Source organism: Phoenix dactylifera, chromosome 13, assembly GCF_051530095.1.
Source record: "Phoenix dactylifera cultivar Ajwa chromosome 13, Ajwa_hap1_PhDact_Kaust_v1.1, whole genome shotgun sequence".
NCBI classification, from domain to species: Eukaryota; Viridiplantae; Streptophyta; class Magnoliopsida; order Arecales; family Arecaceae; genus Phoenix; species Phoenix dactylifera.
In genome coordinates, this window is record NC_143202.1 from 19,465,856 (window position 1) to 19,479,446 (window position 13,591).

Below are 13,591 nucleotides of genomic sequence, written 5' to 3' on the forward strand. Positions count from 1 at the left end.
TTTCTTTTCTAGTTTTTTTTAATGTAGTTGTGCTAGAATTATGTAAAATATCCAGCTTACCAAAAAAAGGAAAAAAAAAAAAGAGTCTCATCGGACATGAGATGGTTATTTTGACAAACCTTTTGTAGGAATTTGAAGTGTTTGAAGTGAAGAGAATTTTTGTTACGAAGCTTAATTGCTTTATTATTTTTCTATTTTCCTTTTTTAACATTTGTAAATCATGGTTTAAGAAAGGATGGGACAAGAGATAAGGAGTCCCCTCTATAGGTGGCACACAGATATAGTGGTCACATCAACTATTTGATAATTGGTTAAACAGATTTAAGGCCTTCATTTGACTGCCATTCTATAATTAGCTCTTGGTCATTTTATAACTAGCTCTTGACAGCCAGAAAGTTTATGTAAATATAACAGGATATTACATGGCTTTTTGATAAAACCACAACAACCACCTATCTCACCCGAGTTTTTAAAACTCTTCTGCCGTGAAATTATTGCATTCATGGTTCGCTCATCATGTTCTCAACGTTATAATCTGAAAAAGGAGATAGTAGCATCAAAAAAACAAAAAACAAAACAAGGAAATAATAAGAAAAGAAGTTCTGAAGGCTGGTTTCAAATTCATCCATTCATGCGGCTTTAATATCTGAGCTTTCAAAAAATAATGGTTTCAAACTGATTAATATCCCAGTCCCTAGTATGAGCTTTCAAAATCATGCCCTCATAAGTCATATCTGATTTTATTCTGATTTTACTCTTTCATCTTGTGGACAGGTGCTAGTTTCCGGAAAAGTGAATGAAGAGCGACTGAAAACTATGTTAAGTTTTTCCTCTGAGTTCTGACATAACTTAGCATCGACCTGGAGGCCCAGGAACTGGCTGGGGTTAAAAAGGATTCAGGTTGCAGACCCGTCCAAATGATAACATTTACAACCCTGATCCATAACATTTGATCAGCCTTCTGCAACGTTGATCAGTACTTGTCATCTAGTTAAAATTCCTTGACCCAAATTCCAATACCAAGCTTGCCTTGCCTAATTCCATATCCCTGGATATTTTACTCGCATCTCCAGAATTCTGACACAAAGGCTCCTAGTAAACAAGGCATGCAACGGTCTTAAATGCTAAGCTCAAACAAACAAAGAGGCATAAATGTGCAAAATAATTCCAAAGAACATATACGGCACTACAATAAAATAACACATTAAACTGGGTCACAAAATACTCAAACTATTTCTTCTCCAATCCTCAAGATAAACGAATTAGTTAAGCCTGAGCTTTCTTCGGCTTTCTAGGAGCCAGCTGAGTCTCTGCCTGCAACATCAACAAAAAATAAAGCTCAGGTAAACAGAGTTACAATACTTGAAAAATAGCATATTAACCGCCCAAATACAATAATCAAATAAGCTTAGAAAGTACTGATAAATATGCAATCATCTGTCATGACAAACAAAGCAGTTTAATATTTTTTTTCATAGTTCTACAACAAATAAAAGAACACAATTTTTTGTCATTACCATGGCAAAAGATTTATTTAAAACCATTTATTTTGACTTCCAAGAACAACTGAAATTTATCAATAAGAGATCCTTTCTGAAATAAACTATTGTTCCAATCAAAGTTCCTCCCAGTGGAATTTTTTGATAAAAAAATTTGTTTTTTGCCGCAAAATTCATGTAACATTTAATCACGATCTGCCAGGTAAAAACAATTTTTTCCTAGCTGGTTCCGGAAGGGCAACAAAACCATCTTATCTGAGAATAGAAGAAAGAACTTGGTACAACTAACCTAAAGTTCAAAAGGAATATAGATAAAAGAATACACAATGTTGGCTATGAAAATATCCATTGGTACAATATGCATGATGAAAGATTTAGTAAAAGCAGTTTGAACTTTGAAGTATTACCTCTTTTTTGACTGGCTCTTCCTTTTCAGACAATATCAATTCAATATGACATGGTGATGACATATAAGCTGCCAGAATGAATATTTTTCAGTGGTTAGCCAAATAAAGCATCAAAAAAATTTCAATTTAACCCAAGAACTGGACTTAAGATTGATTTGTCCATGGGCACGGTATGTTCGGCGCCTCTGCTTCTGCGCTTGATTGACCTGAATGTGGGAAATGTAAAGTGCATCCACATCCAAACCTTTAACCTGCAGAATGAGCAAGTATATTGATCAAAATAATTTGCCAGAAAATTAATAAAAGTTAATATGAGGGACTTTGACATACATCTGCATTGCTCTCAGCATTCTTAAGCAAGTCTAATATAAATCTAGCAAACTTCACAGGCCAGCGCCCCTGACCATTAGCATGGCGGGACTTAGCTTGAGATGTACGGCCAACTCCACTACAAAACCTTCGAAAGGGAATGGCCTGTTTGTGAGCTATTACATCTTCAAGATACCTTTTTGCCTTGGCCAGAGGCAACTTTCTAATTGCATGAGCTGTTTCTCGGGTATTCTGTAATGATAATATAAGAAAATTGTTGAAGCCCATTAAAAATGGATAAGCTCAAACAGTGATATGAGGGAATTTCCAATGCAACAGCTCACTATAATAGCATTTACTAGGGGAAAACAAACTCGAGTGAGGTCATCACCTGGGGAAAATCAATACCTCGAAGAATCAAAATGTTTCCATCAAAAAAGAAAACTTCGTATATATAATTTTGGAAAAGTGAAATAAAACCATTCATGCATTTGTAACCAAAGCAGTAAGAGAAAAGAATTGAGTCAAGAGGTGCGGGAATACACTTATCATTGGGCATAAAATGACATGGTAACCATCAGAATTCATGAAAAAAAATCATGAAAACAAAAGGCGAATATTAAGAAAGTCAATTGTATGGCACAAAGATTGCATATAGCCTGTTATTAGTTTAATCACTGCACTACTTATCCCTGCTTATGTGACATGGACTCAACTCCTCGTCTAGTAACCTTTATAACCAAATTCTAATTCTTTTCTTGCCATTGAACCTTAATGTAAATAATTGACTAAACCCTCTTAAGTATAAGCTGAGTTTAGAATATAAGAAGTACGAACACAATAAACAAGCTCCACAGCACAATACTGTATTAACCAGGCTTGTAAAAAATGAGAAAATTAAAATGATAATATAAGATTATAACCATATGTCTTGTTTTACCAAATAAATCATAATTCTCCTAAACTCTTGAAGTAAAAGAATTGAAAGATTAGCTAGACACACAAAAATTTCTTGAAAAAAAGACATCCTATTATGTATCTTTAAAGAAGAATACAATCGTAAAATTAGCATATTAAGAGTGAAGGTCAACCAAATTAAAACCAACAAGCACTCCGCACAGGATAAATAGAATGGCTAACATGGATAAGCGCATACATAAACCTAAGACATTTGGCATTTGCAAACTAATTAAAAAATAAAGACAGACCATCAAGATAAATGAAAATATTTAAAGACCGAAAATCTCAACAAAGCCAAAAGGTTATTAGCTATATGATGGTTTTGCTCAGACAAATCAAGTCTCAGAAATACTGGTAAGTCAGTGAGGACTTTCATCAAAGCTTTTTAACAGGAGAAGACACCCTTGCCGAAAGTCTAAGGATTGAAAATTAGATTTCTGGTTGTTTGTGTGCTATCTAACAGACAATTTGTTTAACAACATGCTTATGTGACATTGGTGAGTTAAAAGCAAGATATCCCATGTTCACTAATAAATGTTAGCCATGGATTATAATAAAATAGGTAATAAAGCATCGACATAACAACAAATTTTCTAAGTGTCTCATTGTTTACTGAACCTTTTGTCATTGAGGAAATGCTTACAAAGGTTCACCCAAGAACAATGAAAATAATATCCCCGAAGTTCACGGGAGGCCTGCTCACAAAGACAACAAACCCCTGCTTTTCTCCTCCGGATTATACAATATAGTTCAGTGATAATCAAAAGAATCTGCTCATCCTAAAGTGATGAGCAATAATTCAAATAATTTTACAAAGAAAACCATCTTGGTCTATCCTATTAAATTTAATACAAACTGCTATCTAAGTGTACTGGCAAAATGGATTAGAACCTTAATTTTTGGATGTTGGAAATTACAAAGATGGAACTTTCCATCTATACTTAAGGATACTGGTAGAACTAAAAAAAATGCATAAAGAAGCTGAAATTATGATTCTTTTCCTAATCCAGTATGAATTTCTAAGTGCAAAATGTACCCCAAGTAAACCTAGGAGTTATCTCCACCTGCACAGATAGAGCATAGACAATCAAAAGTATCTAAAATACATCATTTTCTTATTATGTTGAAAGAGAAATAAAATTTAAACTTGGAAATGCAGATACTATGGTTGAGCTATAACAACCCTCTTTGTTTGACATTCAAAAAAATTTACATTTAAAGTTGTTCTAAAAGTTCTGTTTTAACAAAAGTATTAAAGCAGCCACAACAAGACCACTTGATAAGAAAAATTGACAAGGTAGTGTACTGCCTTCAAGAAATTTTGAAAATTGAGCGAAACTGGTAAAATTTCAAGACCATAATCACCTGAGCTTTTGTATCTTGATCTTCTTCTTCATCCACTGTTTCCTAATATTAAATGTAGACATTTTATATATTTCATGATACCATATAATCCTATCAAATATTATAGGGCTCAAGGAGGCAAGGAAGAAGGGGAACAAGACAATCCAGAATAAAAGAAACAAGACAAATTAGATGAAAGGATGAAAGAAAGAAAGCAAGTTGGTGATCTCGCTTCCAAACCTAACATGGGCATCTCTAAACTTATTAGTCATAAAAAGTTTGTTTTTTCTGGTCTTCTAGTTCTTAGGAACTAATAGTCTATTTCACAAACCTCGGCAAGAATCAGAACTTTACAGATGCAATAAATAGTACTCCCATAAAAATATTGTCATGGATTTTGAGAAAACTAGGGTGGCCAGTTTGGACTTCCCAACCACTAAATAGGTGAATAAACAATCAGCTTGTTTGTAAATCAGACACACAAGCAGTTGTTGCTTGGGTCACTTATGAGGTAAATGAGCTTAAGGACACTATATACTCGCTTCTTGAAACCTCAAGTATTGTCAGATAGACTAGTAGAGTGTTAAAAGTGATAAGGAGGCAGCAGCAACATGCCAGCAGTGGGAAAATCCAGCAAAACAATTGATAAGTATTATCTTCCCCTTACTTCTCATCCTTATTTTAATTTTCCTTGCTCCCCGTTTTCCTAGTCTTCTTACATAACCTCCTCAATCTTTCACTCCTCTTTCTTCACTTCCTCCTTTGCCTTCTTTGTTTCACCATAGGCATATAATCATCAACTGCTGCAGCTCTAGGTGCTAGCAGCAACCGGAAGGAAACAGAAAAGGAAAAGAAGATGGCATGATAAGGATAATATTATACGGAATGTGAGAGACAGTGGATAAAAGAAGAATGGAAGGAACAGGATGATGCCATCATAGGCTTAATTTCTGAGCGCCAGCCTAACACCCGGCAGAGTGCAACCCGTAGCGTGCTTGGTGCCAAAACAAGATCAGCCAGAAGAATATCTTCATAATATGGTGCAATTGCAATCCAATGGAACATTTTAATGCATGCAGGTTGATATCTCTACCGTTTCATATTTCATTGTGTTGTTGCAATTAACATCTTGAAAAAAAAAAAAACTGATTAGAAAGCAAATGTTAAAGCATAAAATTTCCTCATCAACACATACAATGTTCCAAAATGCTCAAACTCCTAGTGCTTCATCAGACATTTATTACAATTGACAGATAATACATACAATATGAAACACATACAAATTCTGCTCAGACAACAAGCAGGCGACAGTGAAGAATGTGAATACGAATACAGTCAGAGTAAAGAAATGTGAATACGAATACAATGTCTAATAGTAACCAACTTAAATTCTAATGCAACAAGAAGAATTATGTCACCATACCTTGAAGTGAACCCTCAAGTCTCGGCCCATGGCCTTGGCAGCTGCAAAAACAAAGACGACTAAGATCAAAACAACGAATATCCACATATTCTCCACATCAAAAAACAAAAAGCTTTTTGGATGGTAAAGAATAAATCGGGAAAAAAGAAAAAGGTCCAAAATTCCATAATCCTTATCTTCTAACCGTGCAATCAAATATGAACGGTGGGCAAAACAAAAATCAAAACACAAGCTTGCAAAGTACAAACAAATCTATCACAAAAAATCACAATTCGTCAACAAATTAAAAGAAATAAAATTTTATCTAAAGAAACATGGTCCCTAACAGGAGCAAACGAAACAAGCTCAAATCTTAGACTCAAAGCTCAATTTAATGTACATCGGAGGAAAAAAGAGGGAAAAAAGCACCGAAATCGCAACAGATTAGGGCAGCGAGGGATCGAGACGCTTACCCTTGGTGGGGTTTTCTGGCTCTCTCGAATACTTCACCTGATCGATAGACGAAGGAAAGCTTCAGACAACTCCGTGAAACGGCGAAGATACGAAGAGAGGAGAGAAGAAAGAAACGAAAGGACGAAGGGAGAGGGATTTGTCTCACCATGGCCACCGATTCCCAAGCGGAGAGATGGGAGTGGGGGAGAAATGCGAAGAACAACCGCCGCCGCCACCTAATCTTTACCGTCACAAACCTTTATTATGCGAAGCCCCGAGAAGAAATTAATTATCTGACCAAAGCCGGCGCTCCGGAGGAAACCCTAGCGTTATCTAAGCTGTCTACAAAAATTGTGCAAGGCACGTTAATGGCAAGTTGGCAGCTTGTATTATGCAAATTACCATGGGATTTCTTGCGCTCGGGATGGTCCTCGTCACTTCCAAGCCCCTGCTCTCCGACCATTTTAAAGTGAACTGCGACGGTAGTACATTTGGCAATAGCGACAGTGCAGAAATGGGCCTTGTGATCAGGAGTAATTCGCGGTTGATTATTGCCACGGGGACGAATCACTGCAGATCTGGCGGCCAGTCGAGCAGAGCTCGAGGCAGCCTGAAAAATATCATCCATGCGAAGACAGGTGTTGGAGACTGAGCACTTTTTATTGATGGAGGACGCAACTACAGTGATCGATTGAATATGAAAGGAAGGATAGAATGGCAGTGTAGACCCTCTGCTCAGCAACATTCAGTGATTGATGAAAGGGTACAACACATTTCGAAAAGATCCTTTAGACACATGAGGGGGCTTTCCCGTCTATGCTTTGTCTTTTTTTTTTTCGCTTGATTCTATAAACTGCATTTATGCTAGGATAGTGTGAGCAGTTCTACCAAAAAAAAAAAAAAAAAAAAAAAGCACATATATACGCACGTATATCTATTTCGTATGATAAAAAGTAACTATTCTATACTGTGCGAATGGTAAACAAATTAGTAATTATAAGAAGAACCATCGTATCAATTTCAGAGCTCACGAAATGCCTGTGCATATGTAATAAGAAAAAAAAAATAAGAAAAAAGATATTATCATTGAATGATAGTTATTTATGATAATTAAATCACATGAAAATATTTTCACATTATGCAATTTAATCAAAATATCATAATGCATCATAAGCGTATCAATTATAATTCTTATATGCTGCAATTAGATTACTTACCACTTGTATTAGGACATTCAACGAGCTAAATCAGTAACCAAAAGAAATTAGGGCCGCCCATTCTACAATTAACGATTAAAATAAGTCACCACTTTTAAATAAAAAATATAAAGTCTCTCTTTTAAAAAATAGACCAAAAAGATATTCTCTACATTTTGTATAGAATTACGAATACCCACTTACACGTCGACTTGGTGCAATATTAATCCTATATTTTTTATATGGCTGCAATGTGATCCACCCTCTCTCAGTTCAGATCAGAGCTCGTCGAAGGTGCCTATGTGGAGAGGGAAGAGGAGTTGGTACGTCATTGGAGAAGAAAAACTCTGTGGAAGAAAAGAGAAAGAGAATGGTACATAAGGGGGGAGGAGCTGGTATGCCATTGGAGAAGAAGAACCCGGTGGAAGAAGAGATTAAGAAGATAAAAGAGAGGGGGAGATAGGAGGAGCTGGTGTACCATTGGAGAATAAGAACCCTATAGAAGGAGGAGTTGGTATGCCATTGGAATGCTTTATTTGAATTTTTTAATCCTTTTTCTATAAAAAACAAAAGAAAATTATTATTAGCTTCAACTCTAATAAAATAGCGACCATGTCGACTCTCACCACCTCAACACTATAAAAAACGACGTAACTACAGGAGGAGACAATGGACAAGAAGAGCAAGGGAATGAAGCACATTAAAGAGCAATGGAGACTTCATCCCATCGCCCATACAAAACATAGACCCATAACTAAGCACATCGACCTTTTTAAACACCCAACGCCACACCCACTCCTAACACCTGGAACCATGAGAGGTAGGACCCAAATGTCAATGAGCAGCTAGGTCACAATTGAGAATGATTAACATACTTTTGTAGTTATACATGAAAGTATTCATCCATGTTCTCCTCCGCGCCAGCCAACATGGTGTCATGCGGGTGAGCATACCCACTCCTGCAGCCCCCAACCCTCTTGTGGACCCTACTTGCATGGAGACACCACAACAAGACACAGACACCAAGACGAAATTCCAACTATTGAATTGGAATTTTGAGAGCAAGGGAGGAGAGTTTATTACCTTGTTTCTTTATTTTTATTCTTTCTAAGACGAACCGATAACACAGTCTTAATATAAAAAGTGCTCCCCTGCCTCTTCCCGTTCTTATCCACTATCTTCTCCTTCTCCATCTTTGTAAAGAAGTTTCAATAAAGTCTGTCCGAAAACAGGCGAGATGAGGAGAAAAGAAATGCAGCTTTATTTTTGAATGAATCGAATTAAGTTCTTCTCCTTACATGATATGATCTATTTATAATAATACATCAACTGGATAACTAATTAACAGAAAGGCTAACAGTCTAACTAAAAATGGTTAAATCAGTTATTTGTTAGTTCTTCCGGTTGCTCTGTTCTTGAAGTGAAGTGAGGATGATTCTTCTGAGTCAAGGTTGGAAGTCAAAGGAGCTGACTACTTGCATTTCAATACTCCCCCTTAAGATGGAGAGTACAAATTATGTACACCCATCTTGTGCATTAGAGTGTGGAGCATACTTGTTCCGAGTGCCTTAGTTAACAAGTTAGCAATCTGCATAGTGCCTGATACATGAAGAGTTTGGTTGATCCCTAGCTAAAGTTTATCTCTCACTATATGACAGTCAAGTTCAATGTGTTTAGTTCTCTCATGGAATACTGGATTAGCAGTAATATGTAATGCTGCTTGGTTATCACCAAACAATAGTGCTGGCTTTGTGTGTTGAATATCCAAATCATTGAAAAGATGTAATAACCATTGAATCTCACAGCATGTAGAAGCCATGGATCGGTATTCAGCCTTAGCAGAAGATCGGAAAACAGTGTGTTGTTTCTTCGACTTCCATGAAATAAGGGATTCTTCAAGAAAAATGCAGAAGCCAGTGACCAATCGACGTGTATCCTTGCAGGCAACCCAATCTGCATCACAAAATGCCTTTAAGTGAAGCTCGGAATGTGATGGGAGAAACAAACCTTGCCCTAATGTGGCTTTTAAGTATCTCAATACTCTATATGCAGCTTCCATGTGTAGCTGCCTAGGTGAATCCATAAACTAACTGAGAACTTGCATGGAGTAACTTAAATCGGGCCTCGTTATAGTGAGATACAATAGCCTGCCTATCAGCCTTCTATAAATTGTAGGATCTTCAATCAATTGCCCTTCAAACCTACTCAATTTCAAATTTTGCATCATGGGGCATTTCACTGGTTTTGAGCCGAGGTAACCAACATCTTCTAAAATCTCTAAGGCATACTTTCGTTGGCATATAGAGAATCCTTTGGAGAGTCTGGCTATCTCAAGATCGAGGAAGAATTTTAGAGTTCCTAGATCCTTGAGCTTAAACTGTGCATCAAGAATTTTCTTAAGATCATTTATATATGAGAGATCATTCCCTGCAAGTATTATGTCATCAATATATACAAGGATTGCAGTGTAGGAACACCCATTCTTTCTTACAAACAATGAATAATCAGCCTTAGACTGAGTAAAACCATGAAATATGATGAAGGTAGACAGTTTAGCAAACCATTGTCTTGAGGCTTGCTTCAATCCATATATGGATTTGTTTAGGCCGCACACCATCTTCTTTCCTTTCTCCCCCTGAAGCTCATATCCAGGAGGTAAGTTCATATATACCTCTTCATTCAAATCCCCATGCAGAAACACGTTGTTAACATCGAGCTGATGCAAATGCCAATTCTTAATTGCTGCAACTGCTAGCAAAGTTTTAACTGGAATCATCTTAGCAACCGAGGAGAAGGTGTCATCATAATCTAGACCGGCTTGTTGAGGATATCCTTTTGCAACTAACCTAGTTTTCCTCCTTTCCTCAGTCCCATCTGCTTTGAACTTTGTTTTATATACCCATTTACAATTAAATGGTTTCTTTCCTTTCGACAGTGAAGTGATGGTCCAAGTTTGATTGTCATTCAACGCCTTTAATTCAGTTTCCATTGCATCACACCACTCAGGATACATAGAAGCTACTGCATAGTTCTTTGGATCAACTGATGATGAAATGGATAGAGTGAAAGCATGGTGAGATGGAGAAAGCCTTGTATAGTTCAAAAAAGGTGAAATGTCATAAGGTTTTCCTGATTTTGCATGGAACCCTTGCTGATTTTGGAGTGATTGAGGATGAGGATTTAAAGAATTGGGAGAAGAATTGGGCCACTGCCCAAACTGCAATGGTACTCTTTTAAATAAGTAGGAGGCTGCTTAATCCTAGAAGATCTTCTAATGTGTTAAGTGGGAGAAGAATTGGGTAGTGGCACAATTTTTGAAAGAAGTGTGGGATTGAGCCTAGAAGATCTCCTAAGAGGCTGAATTTTAGTAGGCATACTTGGCATTACTGGTGCAAGAGGGAGTGAAGGATAAGAAGGAAAACAAACTAACATATGGGGTGTGCCATCAGGCGTGCCAGTGGATGTGCCACTTGAAGCAGAATCTTTAGTAGAGGGTGCAGCAATGGTATTCGGTCTAATTGGATATGAACATTCAGTGACAACAACAGATGAAGGAAGAAATATGGTATCACAAGATTGAAACATGCTCTTTAATGTAGGAGAAACAAAATATTGGAAATTCAAATTCATGAAACACTACATCCCGAAAAGCAAATGTTTATTTAGATTGAATGTCATATAGCTCATTGCCCTTTATGCCATCGGGGTAGCCAATGAATATGCATTGTTTGGCTCTTGGATCGAACTTAGACCTATGTCATTGTGGAGTGGAAGCATAACATAGGCAACCAAATACCCTTAAGTGCTTGTAAGAAGGTTTTGAAGAGAATAAAACCTCATAAGGGGATTGACCAGACAATTTTGGAGTTGGTATTCTATTGATTAGGTAAACCACTGTTAAAGCACATTCTCCCCAGAAACTTAAAGGTAGATTTGACTGAAATCTTAATGCTTTAGCTCCATTAAGTATATACTGATGCTTTCTCTCAACCACCCAATTTTGTTGAGGAGTATCAACACAACTAAGTTGATGGATAATTCTCTTTGAGTTATAGAAATCTTTCATGTCAAATTCCTTACCATTATCTGATCTAATCATTTTAATCTCAGCTTAAAACTAAACCTCAATTAAAATATAGAAGGACCTAATGATGTCTCTAGTTTGTGTCTTGGATTGCATGAGGCAAACCCAAGTAGCTCTACTATAATCGTCCACAATGGTAAGAAAGTATCTTGAACCATCAAGGGAAGGTGCGGAAAAAGGTCCCCATATGTCATAGTGTACCAATTCAAAAACTGAACTTGAAACATGTTTGCTGTGAGAAAAACTCATTCTCTCTTGTTTAGCAATAGGGCAAATGCTACAATGGCTGTTCAAGCAGACATTCATTTTAGGAACGGATTTGTTCAACAAAGTCGTGGAAAGGAAAGGTGTCCTAATCTGTGATGCCAAAGATCAAACTCATGGAAACTAACAACATGTGGAGTGATTGATTATAACCTTATTTGATTTTGATGAGCTCAAAGCATTTGAGTATATCTTATGTTATACTAATGAATTCAATCTAGTGTTTCAGTCAAATATTTGTGAATTTATGTTTAAGTGTCTCTAGCTTTGGTTCAATACACTTTGGCTAAGTATAGAAATCAATTTGAACCAAAGTCTGAATCTCGAGTCGACTCCGGAAGATTACGAGTCGACTCCAAGCGTATCAGAAGCACTGGCACAAGCTCGAGTCGACTCCGGCACATTACGAGTCGACTCCGACTGAGAATAGACAGCCGGACAGAAAGATAAATCTCAGACCCTGTCACCTAGTCGACTCCTGAAGAATTAGAGTCGACTCCGATGCTTGCCGAGTCGACTCCAGCAAAGTACGAGTCGACTCCATGGAGTAACAGACAGAAAGACAGAGAAGCCATTTTGGACTCTGAGAGTCGAGTCGACTCCCGAAGAACTCGAGTCAACTCCGACAGTTGGCAGGTCGACTCCTAAGGAAGCAAGAGTCGACTCTCAGAGAAATGCAAAGCTAAAAGTCAGAGAGCCAACTTCGTGTCTAAGAGCCGAGTCGACTTCCGCAAAGTCCGAGTCGACTCCAAGGCAGTTCAACTCCAAAGACAGAAGACCGGTATTTCGTGTCTGAGAGCCGAGTCGACTCCCGCAAAGTCCGAGTCGACTCCGAGGCAGTTCAACTCCAAAGACAGAAGATCGGTATTTCGGTGTCTGAGAGCCGAGTCGACTCCCGCAAAGTCCGAGTCGACTCCGAGACAGTTCAAGTTCTAAGACAGAAGACCTGTCTTTCCGGCTCTGAGAGCCGAGTCGACTCCTAGGAAATCCGAGTCGACTCGAGGAAGTAAAATCGAGAGGATGATTTTGGAATCCTGAAGATCGAGTCGTCTCCAGAAGGAAAAGTCATCTCCGGACAATTGGCGAGTTGACTCCAGGTTCAGCCGAGTCGACTCCAGAACGGGACGACACTTTATTTCGAATTTTGAATAGTGGCCGAGTCGTCTCCAGTACAGCATGAGTCGACTCCAGCAACACTCGAGTCGACTCCGATCCCAACGGACATTTTGTCACGAGTTGCAGAATGTGCAGAACGGTCTTCAATCTGTGTCTAACGGCTATTTTTCTTTGGGAATGGCTTAAATAGCCTGAGTGAACAGTAATAGAGTAAGAAAGAGAGACTCCATTCAAAGCAAAAGGGATTTCCATCAACCAAAGCCTCTCTAGAGTGATTACAAGAAAAAGAAGGAAGAAGTGCATTGAAGTCTACTCTCCAACTGTCTTCCTCACATTCAAGGCTCTCCTCCTGACAGCAAGTCTACATCAAATTCAAGAGGAGTCAAAGAGTTTGAAAAGCCCCTTCCTCCATCTCCAAAATCAGTTTGAGGGCTTCTTACTCTTTCCTGCTTATATTGTTTAAATATGCTTATTGAGAAGCTTCCTTTTTTATTTATTTCAACCTATTTGTTTCTTACTTGATTCAATCAGGGGATTGAATCAAGGGTGTTAAGGTT

General features: G+C 37.7%; 1 protein-coding gene and 1 non-coding gene across 3 annotated transcripts; both read right to left on the reverse strand.

Moving 5' to 3' along the window:
• Positions 1–610: 610 nt before the first annotated feature.
• Positions 611–7,041, reverse strand: LOC120112193 (large ribosomal subunit protein uL22-like). Of its 2 annotated transcripts, XM_089927012.1 has the most exons (7): positions 6,541–7,041; positions 6,395–6,431; positions 5,943–5,983; positions 2,237–2,467; positions 1,907–2,157; positions 1,226–1,314; positions 611–1,092 (listed from the first exon to the last, which is right to left on the reverse strand). In XM_089927012.1, the coding sequence occupies exons 1-5, from the start codon at positions 6,541–6,543 to the stop codon at positions 2,017–2,019; spliced, it is 453 nt and encodes a 150-aa protein (XP_089783138.1). In that variant the 5' UTR covers positions 6,544–7,041; the 3' UTR covers positions 611–1,092; positions 1,226–1,314; positions 1,907–2,016. The 2 variants fall into 2 exon arrangements, with proteins under 2 accessions (XP_089783138.1, XP_089783137.1); XM_089927011.1 differs by having other exon boundaries at positions 611–1,314; positions 6,541–7,004.
• LOC113461143 (small nucleolar RNA snoR74) lies at positions 3,771–3,903 on the reverse strand. Its single transcript, XR_003383210.4, has one exon. It is a non-coding gene; the product is annotated as a small nucleolar RNA snoR74 (small nucleolar RNA).
• Positions 7,042–13,591: the final 6,550 nt, after the last annotated feature.